This window comes from Vidua chalybeata, chromosome 25 (genome assembly GCF_026979565.1).
Source record: "Vidua chalybeata isolate OUT-0048 chromosome 25, bVidCha1 merged haplotype, whole genome shotgun sequence".
Lineage (NCBI taxonomy): Eukaryota > Metazoa > Chordata > Aves > Passeriformes > Viduidae > Vidua > Vidua chalybeata.
In genome coordinates this window covers 3,129,425-3,148,732 of record NC_071554.1, presented here as the reverse complement: position 1 = coordinate 3,148,732, position 19,308 = coordinate 3,129,425, and the positions used below count along the sequence as shown (strand labels likewise).

Sequence of the window (19,308 nt, the reverse complement as noted above, 5' to 3'; positions counted from 1 at the left end):
GTAAATCCCAAACCCCCTCCCATCACTCCTGACCCCGCTGTGTTTTGTATCCAACACGAAACAAGGTAGCAAAGCTCTGTTTTGCTAATAGGAAACAGAAAAGTTACATTATTTCCCTTATCATTACAGCAACTGACAAATTCGGGTGCTATTTTTGTGGATTTTATTGAGCCTCCTCTTATTTTAGCCTTAAAATTCAACCTTCAAGCCTCCACTTCAGTTCCACGGAACCAAAAATATTTAAAATTGCAGCAATGACAAGTTACCATCTGCATTTACTGAGGATGGGCTCTGTAACTTTACAGCAAAGCCACAACCAATCTCCAGTATTTACACCCAAACGAGCTATTTGCATCCAGCAAAGCAGGCCTGCTGGGGAAGAGGGGGCTGGGGGAGATGGAAAGTCTACGTGAGCAAGAAACTCGGAGCTGCAGCCAAGGCAGCTCCAGACAGCAGGGAAGACACTCCTGGAGCCTTCATCAAGCCAAGGCTGCTGTGATTCAGGTTCACTACAGACATCCTGAGTGACACAAGGTCCTTGTTACTTAAAAATACTACTAATTTTTTTTTTTTTTTAATAAGCCCACCAGACCTTCTTTACAGTAATTTTTGAAGCCTGGTTCTGTTGCCCCACACTCGCTTCTATCCTTGGGATTTTATTTCATCTCCATCCAGAAAAATCCAGGTTTCTTTCCAGGCAGAATGAACAATGTGGGGAGTTGCTTAGCGAGTTAAGAGGAGCGTGTGCTGGCAGCTGGGGAAAGGATACAAGAATTCCCAACTGTGCCAATGCCATGGGGGCAGGAGGAACAGCCAACGCTGCAGTCTCCACTGGTTCCAGGAACAGGTATAACAAGAAACTGTAGGGCAACTCATATGAGGAAAGGAAGACGAGCCATGACTGTACCTTGACAGCAGTGACACCTCTGAAGAGTTTATTGCCATTTAGAGTGATCAGACACAAAGCTCTCCTCAATTCCTGCCCCCCCATTCCGTGGGAGCAGCGCCGTGGCCTCTGCACAGTGCACCCCCAGCATGCTCACAGTCCTCACTACAGCCTGTAATCCCTGCTCTGGGGCTCAGCAGCACACTGCACCTGCCCCTGCAGGCTCCCCAACACTACTGCTGGCTCCCCAACACTCCAGCTGAGTTATTCACCCAAGCAGGGGCAGCAGATTCAGCACCTCACTCCAAGGAGAGGGCAGGGAAGGGTTAAGGGCCAGAACACAGCTGAAAACCAAGGAGCACTCGATTGCTCTGGGATGTTTCATACAACACTAATCACTTCATCTGATTTTAATTCCTGACACCAAATCAGCATATAGCTTTTCAAAGGAAATCTTGTCCCAGATTGCAAGGTAATCAATCACAATTAACGTGGAAAGCAGCTTTTGCAATGCCACCATGGCCTATGAGCTGAGCAGGAAGGACAGGGAAGGGGCTCAGAAACATCTTTCAAGTAGAGGCAGACAGGATAATTTGGGGCAGGATTGGTCTGTCAGTGTCCCCTGCACCAGTCAGGCTTTTGCTTCTCCTCCAGTGCATGACCTGAGTCAGGGTTGGTTTTATGCCAACACTCTCACTCCCCCCTGAAAGTCCCTTCCCCACCAGTGTGCCCTCTTCCAGGGGAGCCACATTCTCCCCACAGGCTGCTGGAAACCACATTTCCATCAAGATGATTTTTCCTGAAACCAGAGAAAATTCTCAAGAGGATGGTGCCAGGCTCTGTTCAGTGGTGACAGTAACAGGACAAAGAGCCGTGGCCAGAAAATACAACACAAGTTCCACCTCAATCTGAGGAAGAACTTCTTTCCATGAGGGTGGCAGAGCCCTGAACAGCCACGCAGGGAGGGCTGGAGTGTCCCTCTGTGGGAACATCCCAAACCCACCTGGACATGTCCCTGTGCTACCTGCTCCAGGTGACCCTGCCTGGGCAGGGCTTGGGCTGGGACATCCCCAGAGGTCCCTCCCAAGCTGTGATCCTGTGAAAACTGTTCTAGGTGTAACTCCATGCCCAGAGAGAAATTCTGATCCAGAATTGGAGTGGCCTGGATTCTGAGCTATGGTTTAGAGCACTTCTCTGCCACCTGCAGGGTGCAGAGCCAGGGAAAGGCTTCCAAAACATGGAAAACTCCTCCTTCAAGCCTCGCTGGTCTGCTACAATAACCTGAGAGACCCTGAGATACTTTGATACCTAAATGTCTCCTCTCAAAACACTGTCCAATTGTCCAAATATAATTAAAAAAAAAATTAATGCTCAACTTGGCTGTATGCAGCAGCTGCCTCAGGACCTTCCCAGGGGATCCAAAACACTGCGATCACCACAAGTGCCCCACAGAACAGTAAGTAAATGAGTTTGGGGTTTCTTATAATAAAAAAATACCCCCCACACCCATGCAGTCCGAGGGGCAGGACTGCAGGACTCCTCAGAGCATAGACAACACCTGCAGCCACAGCACATAAAGGCAGTTTCTGGAACACGTGATCACACTCAGTAAACTGGCTTTGAATGGGAAGTCTTTTCCTTGATTAGCCATGCAAACCCCAAAGTCAAAGATAATTTAAAGAGAAAAGAAAATCAAGTTTTAACTAATTCCAGCACTTTCACCGTTTCATTGGACCTCCTGCACAGAGGTAAGATCTCTTGTTGAAAGCCTTTCTCACAAGGAGCAGGGCTGAGGGGAGAGCACCTCTAGCCTGGCACTGGTTTAATTATTTACACAGAGTTAATGAATACCAGACTCTCCTAAACTCGCACAGGGTGCATAGTCCTACAGTCATTTGGACTTTAAATCCACCCTCGGTTATGAAGTACAAAACTCCAAACAAGCCTCCAGGAAGGATCCCACAGAGAGCAGAGTGAGCCCAGGACCCTGGCAGAGTTCAGGTGGCAAAGCAGGACAAGGACAATCCAACCCCTCCGTGAGAATTCCCACAATAACCTGGAAGCAAAGGGAGACATTCTGCAACATAACTGGAGAGTTTTTCTCGAGGAAACAGGGAACAGGCACAAAGCCACAGGTTTAAGAGCAGGTTACTGTGTGTGCACTTTTGCCTCTGCTCTCCACACCTGGAGAGACCAGGACAAGAGACACTCAATTAATGTGATTTGAGCTGGAGTACTTTCCCTAACGTCCAACGGGCAGCAAAGCACTGAGACACGGGGGCAGCTTCACTGTCTGTGCTCAGGTGTGGCTGGTCCTGCTCTTCTCCTCACCAAAATGATCCAATGCAGCCCAAACCAGAATGGGCATTTCCAGAGCAGCTCCCTCCCTCCCCTGTGCCTCGTGTCCATGCTGCTGTCCCCTGTCCTGGCCAAGCTGAGGTCCTGCCCCAGCAGAGCCATTCCCAGAGCCTGGAGGTGCAGCTGGGGCTGGGCCCAGGTTTTCAAACACTCCTGCTGGCTGCTCACAGGCAGGGTGCCAGGATGTGCTGACATCAGAAGGGAAATGGTAATTTTCAGGGTTTCTCTTAGTCAAACCTGAATGAAATTTCACAAGTGAGTGGAGGGGAGGAAAGTACTTCTTTAACCCATTCATCCTCCCTGGGTGGGAAACTCCAGAGCCCTCCCAGCTTCAAGAATTTCTCTTTGAGAAAAGAGTCACAGAATCTCTAAGGGTGGAAAGTTGTAAGTGGCAGAAAGTCAGGGCCACCTTTGGCCTCAGCCTCCTCCCAGCCACATCCAAGATGTCCCCTCACATCCCACCAAAACAAAGTCACCTCTGGTCCCCTCTGGCTCCCCACATGGCCAAGCACCCACAAAACCAGGACAAGGAGCAGGCTCTGCTCCACCAGCTGCATCAGGGGTCCCAAAAATCGCTGCCCTAGTCTAACCCAGAGCTTCTTGGACCAATTTAAGCTTAACGTTAATTATCCAGGGGAGAAAGTTACTCAAGTTTAAAAAAAAAAAAAAAAAAAGAAAAGAAAAAGAAAGAAAGCTAATAGCAATTGAATTTGTCCTTGAAAGAGTTTCAATTACCAGAGCTGGCTTAAGGAAATAATGACATGCTGGTTATCACATGAAATGCCAATAACTGTAATGGAGCAGCAGCTTTTTTGGAGTTATTTACACAAACTGATTTTTCACAGGAATTTCATAGGAATTAAAACATAAACACTCCATCTCCACTCTCTCATAAAGATATTTCTTTACCCTATTAACAGAATTAACCAATAACCCTGACTTGATCCTATACACTTTTGTCCCTTTTTTCTCCAAGAAAAAAAATAAAAAGAACATGATTAGAAATTAGACTGCAGCTACATTTTACTCTTAACACCTAAAGCAAAAAGAAATATTTGCTGAGGAATTCTGAGGCAGCTTTTATTAAGTTTACCTGTCATTATGCAGCATCCTTTATGTTTCACTACAGAAAACCCATGCCCACGTTGTGTAAATACTCACTGAGCTGTCACTTAAAACTCAGAAACACTCCAGAAAGACACTGTGGCAAACCTGGAAACGCTCTCCTTGATGTGGTGCAAGAACCCTCAGAAATGCTCCAGCTGCAGGACTGAACTGCTGGCTTACAATACTGGGAGTTCAGGTGCAGGGAAGGGCCAGGAGTGAGAACCCCTCCCTCACCCATGTGCTAATACATGATTAATCCATGTCTGATTAGGACATGAAATGGTAAAATATGTACAGGAGCAGCTCCTCCTGCTGCAGCCCTGGGCGCTGCTGTAAGCACAGAGCTCCATCAGAACGGTCTCAATGTGTTCAGCTAACGCCAGGGAGGGAGGCTGGGGTCACACACAGCACAGGATGAGAGCCAGAGGATTCATACTCCCCTCCCACCCTTCCCAGCCCTGGAGCCTCAGCCCTTCCCGAAGTTCCCACAGCAGCAGCTCAGCTGCTGAGGAACAGTCACTGAGGGAATTCAGACCCCACGTTCCAGCCCTGCTTAACAGGGAGAAACAAAAGGCTGCCTGAAACCCAGCTCCTGCAGGACTTCAGAACCAAAGAACCCTAAAGAAACGCAGCTCCTGCAGGACTTCAGGACTAAAGAACCCAAAACAGCATCTCCAGACAGCAGAGAGGATGTTACATTTGGGATTGGATTTTTCCTGGATGCGACTGATGGGCACAGCGTGGTCCTCCTGAGCCCCCCAAAAGGACAGGTTTATCTCCAGGTGAGGAACTGCCCTGCTCTCTCAGGGAAGCCAAAAAGGCAGCAGAGCTCCTCCGGTGCCACCCGGGAGCTGGCAGGCAGGAGGGACCGGAGGCAGCCCAAGCAGCTCCATTCCAATGTGCCAAAAACCAGCTTTTTTCTTCCCATCCCACTTGTCATTCACTTCCAGCTGGAGATTTATGGCTCTGGCTAAAAGACATCCAGTCCAGTTTTCCCATTGCCCTTGCATAAATTAAAGACTGAACTTTTTGCAGTCAGCACACAACAGAAAAAACTTTTGTAGGACATCTTAAAAACATTTTTTCCTAGCAGGAAGGTATCCTTCCTTTTTCTCCCACCAGAACAAAAGGGGAAATGTTGTTTTTCACCCTTGCTGATGGTTTAAGGACCATTCCAGAGGGAAAAAGCAAGTGGCTAAATATTGACAAGCTTATCTTTTCCATCCCCCCAACCACATTTGCTGCCTTCAAGTTTCTGTTTTGCTGCTGATGCTCCTTGAGAGTTTCCAGCATTCCTAGCAGGAACTGGGCAATGGCATTGCTGATGAGCTTCTCCCCAGAGCAATCCATCACACAGGAGTTGCAATTCAAAGAAGAAATCAGACTCACTAGCCAGAGAATTTTAAATACACAGAGTAAGAATTGGAAAGGGCATTTTCTCCTCTAATATTTTAACTACCCAGAGCACAGATGCAGAGGGTAAAAGCTGGATTTCCAATTGGTGGCGTTCCCTTGAAAAGAGTAAGGGAGAAAAGTGGTGGAAAAGTCCTGTATGAGGTAACAGATAAAACCAACAGCTGCACTATTAAGCCTAATTTTAGACATTATTTTCTCTCTGAAGGAAAGCTGCTGGGATTTTTAGCACAGCCCTCATGGAACGTGTGATACATCTGTAACACAGGAACCACTGACCAGAGTCCTCAAATGAGACAACAGAAAAAACCCAAAGCATTATGAATACACCAAGCTTATGAGAACAGTCAGGCACAGCTTTGTAACAGAACATTTGACTGTCCTGCCTCCCCCCAGCCCAGTTTCTAATATTATTTAAGACCAGGGAAGACGTTCTGCCTGCTTGTTGAGGGAAAACAGGAAGTTTTCCTGATTCCAGAAACAGGAAACAGAAGTTATAGCAGGTACAAGGAATAAAACAGGGAGTTCCAGGAAACCACTAAGTATCCTAGCCCCCAAAAAAGGCTTGAAAGTCAAACATAAAACCTTTCAGAAACCAAATTTCTGTCTTGCAACCAACAACATCCCTACAAGAGAGACACCATAGGGAGCCCAGATAATAAATAAGGATTCACAGGGCAAGTCAATTAAACTTCATAAATAGCAGTAGGCAAGCCTTGCTAACTCCATTTCACCACAACACTCAAGTGGTTTGTCCTGGGTTTCCCAGTAAACTGGTGATGATAAGGGCAGGGGTAAAAGAAAAGCTCCAGCTGAGAGTGAGGATTGAGCTTTACTGTCCTGTATCCCACACACTTCCTGCCTGGAAACACTGGACACCCCCAAGCTGGGCATCAGGGAGATGGTACCAGAGAAAATGAGAGTTTTTAAGAAAATCAGACAACTCCTGGTTGACTTCAGGCTGTTTAAAAAAGATAAAGCAGCAAAACCTCCAGTGTCCACACCAGGATTAACAAGATTTTATTAAAAAAAAAAAAAAAAAAAAAAAAAAAAAAAAAAAGCAGCACAATTTTCCTGCTTTTTCTAAAACAGCCAAGCCCTAAAATCACTCATTCAGAGAAAAGGAGATGCACCACTCTGCTTTTTGTTGGAAAGCTCCAGTGCACAACACACAACTTGAGGGCTCCTGACATTATAATGCAAAGCAAGGAAAAACCACGAGCCAAGAGGAGCCAGGTCCCAGTTTCCCATTCCAAGACATCGCAGCTCACTGGCAGCACAGTGCCTTTTGGTGCCAATTTAGTTTAAAAACCATATTTCCAACAACGTTTTTCATGCCTCACTCACTACTAAAGTCGGAATCAAAGTCAACAAAAAATAGCTATTGTATGGCAACAGGCCCAAAAGCTTTTTTTTTTAATTAACATAAGATTTTCAAACTGCTTTCATTGAACTTAGAGCAGAGGCCTTGAGATGCTGGGGCACCTATGAGGAGGTTATCCAAGATGTCAATGTTTAATGTGATCCAAAGAGTTCTCCCATTACAGGAGACACTTCGTTGTAGCCAAAGCCTGAGAAATACCAATCTATTAAAGGCAGGGAAGTCCTTTTTCTCAAGCAGTTTCCTTTAAATCCCAAGACCCTGGGAAAACTGCTGTATTACTAAGAGCTGCTACATGCTCTGAGGAGAAGCAGGTGGAAAAAAATCCATGGGAGAGCTGAAAAATTGAAAACCAGCCTGGCTCCTTACAAGTCATTGCCACAGCAAACCACGGATTTCTCATCCCACACACCGCAGATCAGCCATCCTGATCTCCTGATCCTGCTCTGTGCTCCCCAGCTAGAAAGATCATCTGGAAAAAACACCAAGTCCCCAAAAACACGGAGCATCCTTGTGTTGCCTGGCTCTGACACCTTGAAGTGTCCCTCAAGGTTACACACAGGAGCCACCCCTGTGTAACCCTGGTGTGACCACACACTCCTCTCACTGCAGGCAACATTCCACCCAAACAACTTTCACAGGAAATTACTGGGCCTCTCTTGATGAACAAAGTGACAAAATCCTCCTGATGTCATCATTTAGAATTCCTAAAGAGTACCTAAAGAGGGATTGAAGGCACCACCCTGCTTCTCACCCCAAACTGGTCTGTGCCCCCAGCATTCCCAAGTGTGCTCTTCCCACATCCTCTTCCCCAGCCTGCCCCAGAGATGTTCCCTGGGAGGTTCCTAGCAGGTGAGCTGCCCTCTGCTCTGCTCTCCCAGAGGTTCTCAGAAGTTGGGTGGGAAGTACTTGCTCTGCTCATTGCTGTGTAAGACAAAGAAAGACACAAAGTTTTAAATTCTCCTAATCCAGGGAATTTAGGAGTACACAGCACAGGAGGCTGTAATTCAGGGCTAGAGTATTACTATTATTAATCAACCTTTTGTGGGCAGCACAGATGACACGTGGAAGCTTTTTTCTTTAGATACCTCTGCTCTTTTCTTTTTCCAGCAGAAAAAGAGGAATTGTCAGTTTAACAATCCTGGGCACAAAAAGGATTGGCTGGGGGAAAAATCATTTGGCTTTTGAGGTGAGGGAGTTGCTGGTTTGCCTTCTATATCTACTATTTGTTCTTCCTCAAGCCCAACTAATTCTCAGAACAACCATTAATAATTCCAGTTTATGGGACTACTTATCCAGGTATTCCTAATTCACTGCATCAGCAGCTTGTGGAATTAAGTGAAATTCATTTGCCAAGACAAAAAAAAGCTTCTTTTACAAATTTATACCAGAACACTGACAGAAGCGAACTGCAGGGAAACACCTGAGAAGTTCAACCTGGCTCCATATTTTAGTACACATTTTATCTAAATTGAGATTTTTCAGGATTTACAAAGTAAGCACTTTGTAATTGCATCCATGGAACACATGACTGTATTCCCAAGTAGCTGAAACCTTCCCTGAGGATGCTCCAACACTCACTGCTAGCCACCACTGGACATTTGATAGCCCCAGCAGAGCAGATCTCTCTGGGAGAGCAGAACTCCAACCTGAAAGAAAAGCCAATCCAACCATTCAAGGTGCTGCAGCAGAGGGTGCCTTTGGTAATCAAGGGACAAACAGCTGAGTGGTTTTCAGATCAATGCAGGAGAAGTCCTGAGCAAGAAGGGAAGCTCTGGAGGCTGCAGGTCACTCTACGTGGCACCAAATGTCTCCGACCCCGGCCTGAAGTCGGAGCAAAGCACACAGAATGAAAAGGGAAGTTTGGTCCTGCACAAGGCTACCACAGGCCTTGGAGATGCGAGTCTGAGCACAGAAAGGAACCTGCTTTTAATCGAGGCTTTCAGATAAAGATGCCAGCACCTCTTTTCCCTGCATCTAAAATGTCTGATGCTGTACTGCCTTCTTCTCTGCACGTTTCCTGGCCATTCCTATTCCAGCAAAGAGGGAATTCTACACATGCAACAATAAAGATAATCCTCAGGCTTGCTTTTCCTAGTTCCACTCCTCAGAAGAGTTGTGACACTGCTGAGCCTGACCACAACCAGTACCTGAAGTCTCTAGGAAGTGCCTACATTTATGGGGGGAAGGAGACATATCAGTTCTCATTCAAAATAAGTCAAAATGTGCCCTAAGACACAGAGCTAGAGACTCCTGTCCTGTATCTCAGTTCTGTTGAATGTAAATTGATAATTCTTGATAACCGACCAATTTCAGCATTTTGGCCACAAGTTTGGTTCTGATTGTTTGGTTGTTTGGGGATTTTTTTTCCTTCTTTAGGCTGTACCACACCCCAGAACCCCCCACATGCTCCCATCTAATAAAGAACCCAAACAGCCCCAGTTCTGAAAAGGGCCAAAACCAGGCAGGAACAAACGCATCCTCAGATCCATCAAAGAAATCATTTATACCAAGGGGAAAGTCACATAACCAAAATAAACAGCAAGCCCATTGTGCAGAGCAGCCCTGCCACCGTTCCGACAACACAGACTCTATTCCAGGCTGAATCCAACATCACAAGGAAAATAAACCCAAGGTACAAACAACGTGCCCTCGCCTCCCGTTCCGGCCGGGGCACGGGGCAGAGGGATGCGGGGCTCAGGGTCACGCATGCGGAGAGGGGCGCGGGGCGCGGGGCTGCCCCGTCCCGGGGCTGGCGGAGGAGGCGAGTGTGGAAGTTTATGAGCTCATCAGGATGGTTGTACCATTACATCAGAGGCAATTATAAATGGCCAAGAGCAGGGGATGGGGAGCCAATCAGATCACAGATGGGATGTCAACCTAAGACCAACTGTCTCCTGGCTTTGACAGAAGGATTTTACCTCCATAATTCAAATCCCAAACCCAAGCGATCCGCACTCGCTGCTCCCATCGCCCAGCTCCCCGCCAGCGCTCCCGCCCCGGCCCGCGGCCCCTCCGCCCTCCCCGCGGGCCCCGCGGCCCCGCCGGCCCCTCGCGGCCCTGCCCGCCCCGCCGGACCCCGCCGCGGGCCGCGGGACCCCCCCACGGGCCGGCGCCGGGGGTCGCGGGGCCGCGGGAAGGCGGCGGCGCTGCCGGGGCCACGCGTTGTCCCGGGCGCGCCCTTCGCCGCCCCGGGCCCCCGCGCCCGGCCCCGCCGGGCCCTCGCCGCCCGCCCCGACCCGCGGACCCCCGGCAGAGCCCCCCGAAGCGGCGGGGAGCCCGGCGGCGGCGGCTCGGGAGCCCCGCACAAAGGCCGGAGAGGAGGAGGAAGGGAAGGCGGCGAGGCAGCCATTTTAGAGCGAGCGAGCAGCACAGACAATGGCAGCGCCCGGCAGCGCCGGCCCGGCGGGGGGAAACCCGCGGGAGAGCCGCCGCCACCACCCCGAGGCCCCCGAGCCCCGCGCCCCCCGCCCGGCCCCGTGCCCGGCCACCCCCCACCCCCCCCCGGCCCGTCCCGCGCGGCCCGGCCGGTACCTGCTGGCTCCTGCCGAGGCTCTGTCCCCCGCCGCCACTGCTCCCGGGGCTCATGGGCGCGTGGTGGCTCCTTGGCGGGGCCCCGCCGGCCGCTGCCCAGCCCTGGCCGCTGCCCCCGCCGTACTGCGAGACCATGTCGGCGGCGCCCTTGGCGGCGGCCGCCCCGTCCTGCGGCCCGGCGCTATAGTCGCCCCCGGGGTACCCCTGGTAGGCGCGGGCGGAGCTGGGGGAGGTGAGGAGCTGGTTGAGGGTGGGGGTGGCCGTGGGCTGCGGGGTGGTGCCCCCTCCTCCCGCGCCGCCGGCGGCCGAGGGACCCATGACCCCGAAGCGCTGCTGCTGCTGGAAGGCGGCGGCGGCGGCCGCGGGGGACTTGGCAGCCGGCGGCGCGGAGCCCCGGGGGGAGCCCAGGGCGTAGGCCTGTGGGGGAGGCGGGTAGGAGCCGGCGCTGCGCCCGGCCGCGTAGTAGGAGTTGTACTGGTGGTTGGGGAAGCCGTGCTCGGCCCCGGCGCCGTGCGAGTTCTGCGGAGGGGGCGGCCCCGCGGGGGCTCCCGCCGGCCCCGGGTAGTTCTGCTCCAGGCCCCCGCTCTGCAGCGCTGCCATGCCAGGGCTTTGTTGTCCGCCATGTTGGTGGAAGGCAGCGGCGGCGCCCCGGCCGTAGGGCTGCCCGAAGCCGTAGGCTGGCGGGGGCAAGGCGGCCGGGTGGGAAGGGGGCGGCTGCTGCTGCGGCGGCGGCTGCGGCGCCCCCACCCCGTCGCTGCCGCCGCCGCCGCCACCGGGCGGCTCCGGGAGGTTATTGTTCAGGGTGGCGGCGGCGGCGGGCCTGGGGCCCGAGTTCCCGTTCGAGCTCTTCAGGTCGGACTCGGCCCCTGCGCCCCCTCCGTTGCTCTCGGCCCCGTCCTGCAGCTCCTTCCCCGACGGGCCTTCGCTCTCTGCCTGCTTCTCGCCGCGCTCCGCCGCCGCCGCCTCACCCCCCGCCTCCTCCGGGGGACAATCCCGCTGCTGCGCCTCCGCTTTCTTCAGCTCGGATGGAGCCGGGGCGCCCAGGCTGCTGGCGGCGGCGGGGGCGACCTGAGCAGCCATGATCCCCCCCCTCCCCGCCCGGCCACCCCCCCCGGACCGGTCCCCCCGAGCTGCTCCCTGCCTGGCCGGCCGGCGTGAGGCCTCGCTGCTCTGCTCTCCCCGCTCAGGCGGCGGCGGGCGGCTCTTCAGGGCAGCGGGGGCTCATTCCCCCCCGGCCTGCTCGGCGAGGCGGGGAGGGCTCCGCTGGGCTGGGCTTCCCGGGGCCTGGCCCCGCTGTACCTCCTCGGTTGCAGCCGGCGGAGAAAGGGGAGGAGGAGGGAGTGGGGGGGAAGGAGGAGGAAAGGGGGGGTGGGGGGGCACCCGGGACGGGGCTCCCGGTGCGGGAGAGGCGGGAGGGAGGGAGGGGGGACACGGCGGGCGGGCGGGCGCCGTCCCCGGAGCGGGGCCGAGCGGCGGCGGGGCCGGGCTGGGCGAGCTCCGACTCTGCTCGGCCGAGCGGGCTCAGTCCGACACGAGGCTCAGCGCTGCCATTTTACCCAGCGCCGCGGCCGCCTGCCAAACCCGGAGCGGAGCGCAGCCCGGCCCGGAGCGGAGCCTCCCCCCCGTCACAAAGGAGGAGCGGGCCGGCCCCGGCCGCCGCCGGCGCGGAGCTGCCGCCCGCAAAACCCGCGGCGGATCGGCGGAGCCTGGGGCCGGGGGGCAGCGCTCCCCCGCCGCGGCCGGAGCCGCCCGGGGCGATCCCCGAGGGCAGCGGGCGATGTCCCGCGGCCAGAGCCCTCCGGGGGCGTGCTGGCCGCTCGGCGGCCGCCGGCCCCGGGGTTTCTGCCCGTGGGTTACCGAAGCGCCTCTTTGTCCCTAGAAATTCCATTTAGAATTAAGCCCTCTGCGAACTGTTAGCGGTTGTCATTTCCTCTCCGCTTGGCCGTGTCCCCCTGGAAAAGGCGTTGGCGGCACGCCAGGGCTGTGACTGCACGCGCGGACAATCCAAGAAAGTCCGGCTCCCTGCTCCTGCCAAGGCGAGGGCGGTGGGCACAAAACCAGGAATTCCCAGATCCAAAACCACCTGAGTGCATCTAGACACAACATGCTGGGCAGCGGGACAGGATGCGCTGGCAGTCAGAGCCCAGCGCCGTGCTGGAGCTCCCTGGCTGTCAAGAGGTGAACCGGGAATTGGGCCATGCTCTTCTGCAACCCTTTCAGACCCAGATTCCCACCTCCTCCTCCATCCCGAGGCCTTGGCGGAGCGGGAGGAGGGAGAAGAGCAATGTACCTGGAGCTCCCTCCTGGACATAGCCTGGCCTGTGTCAGCGGGGTCTGAACCTGTCTGTTTAACTTCAGATGGTGCAGGGCTGCAGCAGGGCACGGGAGGAACAAAAAGATGAGTTATTTGGGTTATAAACACCAAGTTCTTAGAAATCAGGACATGGATGTCTTGTAAAAATGGCAGGCGCGGTGTGGGTTAGGCCTGGGTCCCATGTACTGGTGTTCCTCTGGAATATGGAAATACTTAGAAAAGTGAAGTTGAAGTAACTACAACTTTTAGATGAGAGAAAACATCAGAAAACAGTAGGTGGGGAGCCAAAGAGACTCTGAGATCTGAGGCTGCCATTTTGGAACATCACTACAGAACAGATAATGTGGCAGAAGTGACCTCTGTGCAGTGACAACAAACAGGGCTTGGCACCAGCCCAGCACCCAGCGGGACACACTGCAAGGAATCCCATGGGGAGTGAGCAAACATGAGTCCAGCGCAGGAGGAGAAGCCTTGGGCAGCAGGACTGGGTCCCTGCCAGCACCGTGTGCCTGCTGGGGATCAGGTGAAGGCGTCAGTGTCTACTGACAGCAACTCAGCCCTCACACCCACTATAAAACTTATAATATGAAATATTTATCATCTAGAGTGCAGGTGGCGGAACAAAGGGGTTGTTCCAGAGATGGAAAGTGAGGGAGGGGAGGTGGGATATGGTGATAAATAGCAAAATTCTAAGTGTTTTCTAGAGCAACAAACTGCCCCTCAGGCTCCAAAGCAAGCCATTTCTCCTTTGCCATTTCTCAGCCTGCACAGTTGACTGTGCAACATGGAGCAGATTCCATCCAGCAAATTGGCTGGTCAGCCTTTCTCCTCAGATGTAAATAAATGATTAGGAAAAAATTGATAATAAGTGATGATACTGGTACTGTGATAGTACTCAAGGCCTTCTCAAGGGTTGGAGCCCCAGTACAATGCTGAAATCTTACACAGGAGGCCCTGTGGCTTTAGTGAGATGTGTGTGGACCACAGAGAAGGAAAAACACCAAGATATTCTTCTTCAGAAAAGTTTGGAAACTGTGGAATGTACTAGAACAAAAATTTATATACATCCTCTTAACAGAGGAGTTATTTGATGAAATCCTGGTTTCTAGAAAGACAAAGGAGAAGAGGAGGAAAACTCCTCCAGTATCAGGCTGGACTCTCAGAAGTGAAGCCCAGTGTTCTGTTAATGTCCATGGTGCCCCACAGCACCAAAACACCCTTCCTTGGGTGTTCCATTGGTACTAAACTTTAAAAAGCACAAACTGGAGAAAATTCTGCCATTTTATCATAGAACCATCTCAAGCACCCACCTCCCCAGCCCCAAAGATAGGTTTGCTTCAGGGAGCAAAGCCCTACCATCTCACTGAGCATCACCAAAAGTTTAACCACTTCACTCCAGGAGCCTGGGAAGCAGCTCGGGTGCATCCAGACAAAGATTCCAAGCTCACACCTCTCTACCTGTGTCCATCTTTTGGAACCCATTCCAAAGAGCACTATGTCAGACTATGAAACCCGGTGTTGATAGTAATGTGAAAAGCAGCCTGGATTCCCCAGCCACCCACACAATGAGGAGACACTCACTTTACCAAATGTTTGTGAAAGCTGCAGCAGATTTTGGAATACGCCTCATCAATGAGGCCCTGGCACTTTACTCGATACTGAGGCACTCAGTGAATTCCCAGCCATGAGGACCGGGAAGCAGATGACAGCACAGTTCTTAACAACATTGCCACCTAAGAGCTGAAAATCCTCCCGCCGTCCCGGGATGTCGCGGCCATCCACAGGACCGGCAGCGACTTTTCCCTGCGGCACATCCTCACTTTTCCCAGGCGGAGCCATCCCTGCTCGGCAGCGGCAGCCGTGCTCCCTTCCCCGTGTCCCCAGGAGCCGAGCACGCCTCGCTCAGCCCGGCCCGGCTCCTGGCTCTCAGATAGGCTGGGAACCAGCGCTCACATGGCACTACAGGCCACCGCCACCGCGCTGGCTCCTCCTGACTGGAAGTCTCCTTCATGAAGGTGGCCGTGCCATTTAACCCAGCACTAAGGCAGTTTAGGAAACCTGGTCTAGATTAGAGTACTAGAAACAGGAGTAGTGTCTCCCCCCTCCACGAAAAAAAAAAAATCGGGGTCTGCCAACTGTGTGATGGCAAATATGGACTGAATCGTTGACATGGAAACCGGACTAAAGTCAGCGCTGCCTCGGCTTAGCTCGCACACACAAGTTATCATTATCCAGCCTTTCCCTGGCTACAAACATGGACTGGATCCGGCTGCCGGAGCTGGCTGCAGCTCCCGAGATAAAGTCTGAAGGAGCGCAAGCAAGGGCAGAGCGAGGGGAGCTGGGCAGCAATGGATGAAGCTGTGTGGGGAAGGATGCTCTTCCCCCGTACCGAGAGGCACGGCGTGCGGGGATGTGCACGCTGGACCCGAGAACAAGAGACCCATCTATTATAATCCATGGGGCGCCCTGCAAAAGATGGAACGGAGCCGGGAGGGTTGTTGGCTGTGCCTCAGCTTCTCTTATAGGCTTTTTGCTAAAGAAAATCACATTTCCTTTCAATGTGTTTATATTTGCCCAGCCTATTCCTTGCAGTGTTTTAGCTGCTGCTGTATCTGGGTTAAGCACTCTCCTTGTGGCTCCATCACCACTAAGATTGATAATATTAGAATTATTTGTTTGCTGGGCATCATGCAGGACAACACTCAACTTATCCACTTCAACATAATGCTGAAATATTGTATTATCTCGCTTTCTGGGGAGACACAATGGCTCTGCGCTGTGAGTGCCAGGCGGAGGTAACTCTGTCCCTTTGCTGAATGCAGCAGCTCAAAGGCAGGCGTGGGTTTTCCAGGGGTTTTGCTGCCTCCCACGCCAGGCTCCCCCGGGCAGGGAGCGAACCCCGGCTCGGCCGCCCAGCGAGAGCCCGCTGGTGACATCTGACAGCGATCTGCGAAACTTTGGATGCATTTTAAGGCAGGAAAGTGGACTCGGCCTGACTCGAGGAAATGCATTATTTTAGCAGCACTGGCGAGGAGGAGGAAAAAGCGAAGCGGAGTTTGCGGAGGGGAAGGGACGCGGGAGCGCAGCCCCCGCGCATCCTGCGCGACCCCCGCGGGCCGGGGGCAGCCGGGGCTGGTGCCACGCGTGTCCCACGCCCCGCGCCTCCGGCCCGCACCGAGCCACCCCAGCGGGGAGGAAAGTGGAACAGCGCACGTTTTGGGGGCACATGTGTGCGGACTGGGGGGCTGAGCGAGGAGAGCAGCGCTCACCCCAGCACAGTGAAAGTAAGGGTAGGGGTGGAATTTAGTAATTCCAGGGAAAATTGGGGGATATCGGGAAGGAGAAGAAAGCAATAGTGAAGCGCAGGGAAAGATGAACCCCGTTTATTCTGAATACGCGGGGATGCACCCCGGCTGCCCTCGGACAGCAGCGCTCCGGTGCGCTCGGGGAAGGAAGAGTAAATCTACTAAAAAAAAAAAAAAAAAAAAAAAAAAAAAAGGGCAAAAAAAGAAAATCAAAACGCGGACCGGACTTTGCTAAAACCCCTGCACTGGATCCGGAGCCAACCGTCTGTTTTCCCTGAATCCCACCAGATTTGGGAGCTCTCGGGTGGGTTGGCAGAACGACCATGTTCTGCTGCGAACCCCACTGTGAAGAGTTAAAAAAAGGGGAAAAAAAAAAGGCTTTTAAATCTGCAAAAAGAGAAATATCTGAACTCTGGGCCTGGATTTTCCCACTGAAGGAAAACTTATTGTGTTCCAAATCCTTGGGACCTGGCGATGCCGTGCGGGAGGGGTCAGCAGCAGGTTCTCCTGTCTGGAAAAAGCTGTCCCTCGGCCTTTCCCCCACCTCGGCACCTCTTTTCAGTGGGGTGTAAAAAACACATCCCCTCCCATGAAAATCTACCCTCCTAAAGTGTATTTTTAGAGAAGTTTGAGTTCAGGCGTCACGACTGGGGAAGGGGGGTGCTGGGGAAGAGGCAGGCGCTGAGAAAGAAGGTTTTTTCCCCCCTTTTCATCAAGCTCTCACACTGCCATTTTCCCGAGGCAGGGAGGGAGCGAGGGAGGGAGAGCGGAGCGACAGACAGCGCTGGCGAGGAAGTTTCTCACGGCAACTGCGGGCTGGATCGGGAACGGAGCCTTTTGTTCCCGGCAAGTTCAGCAGGAGAGAGAGTTGGAGCGTGCTGGAGAGAAAAACCAGCGGAGAAATAAAATGGAGGGAAGTAGGAAGAGAGGAGAGAGAGCTGGTGCTGGGCTGAGATTAACTGCAGAGCACCGCGCTCGGGTGTGCGCGGCATTTATTTAGAAAGTTGGTGTGGTAGCCTGAGGCAGAAATCCCTCGTTAAGTGCATGGGAATGAGTGAAAGACCCAAGGACACGCAGTGCTGGGCAGGAAGTGGAATTTTCCAAGGGGTTCACATCCTTCGGTGCTCTTTTTGCCAAGATTCGCTCTCCTCACTCGATGAAGGCTGCCTCCTAGAGACACCAGGGAAAAGGCTTTAAAAATGTGGCGTGCTCTAGGCCTGTTTAAACTGAATAATTAAAGGTTGGGCATACCCTCCCTTAGAGATTGCAGTGCAGTCTGAAGCCCAGATGCAATTTGGGGTACTGCCCTGCCTCCCCTCTGTGTCCCTTTCTGCCCAGTGAGTGTTGAAACACGGTGCATTGTGACCATGATCTCGGAATGGGGTGAAAAGTCACCTAAAACCCAGCCCCCCCCTCGATTTAATGCTTAGACACACATCCAGTACATCCCATATTCACATCCACAATTGGTTTTGTCCCCCTGCACGCCCTGCTAATCCTTCACCCCAAACCACACGTGCTCTTTGCGTGTGTGCAGACCCAGAACGTGAAATAAACTTGTCTGATTTTATCCCCAGATCGCTGACAAACATCTATCCCTTTAGCAGGCACCCAGGAAGGGGGAGCAGAACTAATCCCCTCATTATTTGTACGCTCGGTCCAGGTGGAATTAAAAAGCAGGAGCCTGATCACGAGGCGAGCGAATTTTTCAGCACAAGTTTGGGGTTTAGTGCGGTGTCCCGAAAATAGGGTTTGATTAAAAATGTTCATCACCTTGTGCCTTCCCGGCAGGGCAGGGGAGAAGCTCCGGTGCCCTGTGAGAGCGCGGCGTGGCTGTGACAGCAGCTCAGCGAGACACCACGTGGGAAAGCCGAGTTCGGGATTTAAACGTGCTTTTCCACTCCGGCCATGAGGGAGGGAGAGCCTGAGTTGGGGGAAAATAAATAATTAATGAAAAAAAGGCTTCGCGTGGAGCTCAGAAGCGACCTCTGTGACTGCTGGGGACTGAAGTTCAAGAGCCCCGGGCTGGGAGCGCGGAGCAGATGCGGCTCGGGAAAATCCAACAGCAGCAGGAACGGAAAAGGGGGCTCGGGGGTCGGGGCTGGCCCCCCGGGAAGAGCAGCGGGGCCGGGAAGCGCCGTCCTGGCCGGGTGGGAGCGGTTCCTCCCACGCATCGGATCTGGCTCCGTTTGGGAGCACCCTGAGCTCCGCGGGGGCCGCGGTGCCCGAGCCGTGCCCGGTCCCGGTGCCCCCCGGCCCCGCCGCAGTCCGCGGCCACCGCTGCCCGAACCCCGGCGCTGGCCCCGAGCAGCCCCCGGAGCGGCCCCGGCCTCACCGAGCTGCCGGGCGGCTCGGCCCGGCCCTACCCGGGTGGGGGGCACCGCGGGGCACCGGCTGGCCCCGTCCTGCCCGGCCCCGTCCTGCCCGGCCCCGGCGTGTCCCACGGAGCCGCCCGCACCGGGACCTCTGCGGGCCTGGGAAAGTTTAACAGGGAAACGTCAGGAAGCTTCAGGCAGGAATTTCAGTGCATCCCGTGTTTTATGGTGGCGTTAACTTTTACATATTGGGAGTAATTAGCAGCGAAGCTGTTAAAAGCAGATTTAAATAACCACCTCCCTGCCCCCTTTCTCTCCTTTCCCAAAATGGTCCAAATCCGGTTTACCTCTGACTCGACCCTCACCCGGACAGAGGTGAGAGCACAAACCCCAGGGTTTGTCCATGTAGGCACGAAAACACATTAAAACCCGCATATTAATTAACAAGTCAATTAAAATAAATATATTTTTGGAATGGTTATTTTGGGTTCTGCCCCTCCCTGCTCCCCAACTTTGTTTTAGTAAAGTGGGGAAACATAAACAGAAACCTTCCTTGCAGTAGATGCTTTTTTTTTTTTTTTTCAAACGGAGCCCAGATGCTGGTCAGGATTAAGGTTACACCAAACACATTCTACATTGCCATTTTCCAAACAGAATAAAGCAGATGGAAAAGATGGAAGAGGATAAAGCAGGAA

General features: G+C 53.3%; 1 protein-coding gene across 2 annotated transcripts in view; it reads right to left on the bottom strand.

Annotated features, from left to right (window-relative positions):
- Positions 1–12,040, bottom strand: part of ARID1A (AT-rich interaction domain 1A) — a 53,526-nt gene extending 41,486 nt beyond the window's left edge. For both annotated transcript variants that reach the window (XM_053964568.1, XM_053964569.1), the window contains exon 1: positions 10,680–12,040. In XM_053964568.1, the coding sequence (XP_053820543.1) occupies positions 10,680–11,759 (1,080 nt within the window). In that variant the 5' untranslated portion in view covers positions 11,760–12,040. The remainder of the gene's footprint in view (positions 1–10,679) is intronic.
- Between the last annotated feature and the right edge of the window lie 7,268 nt (positions 12,041–19,308).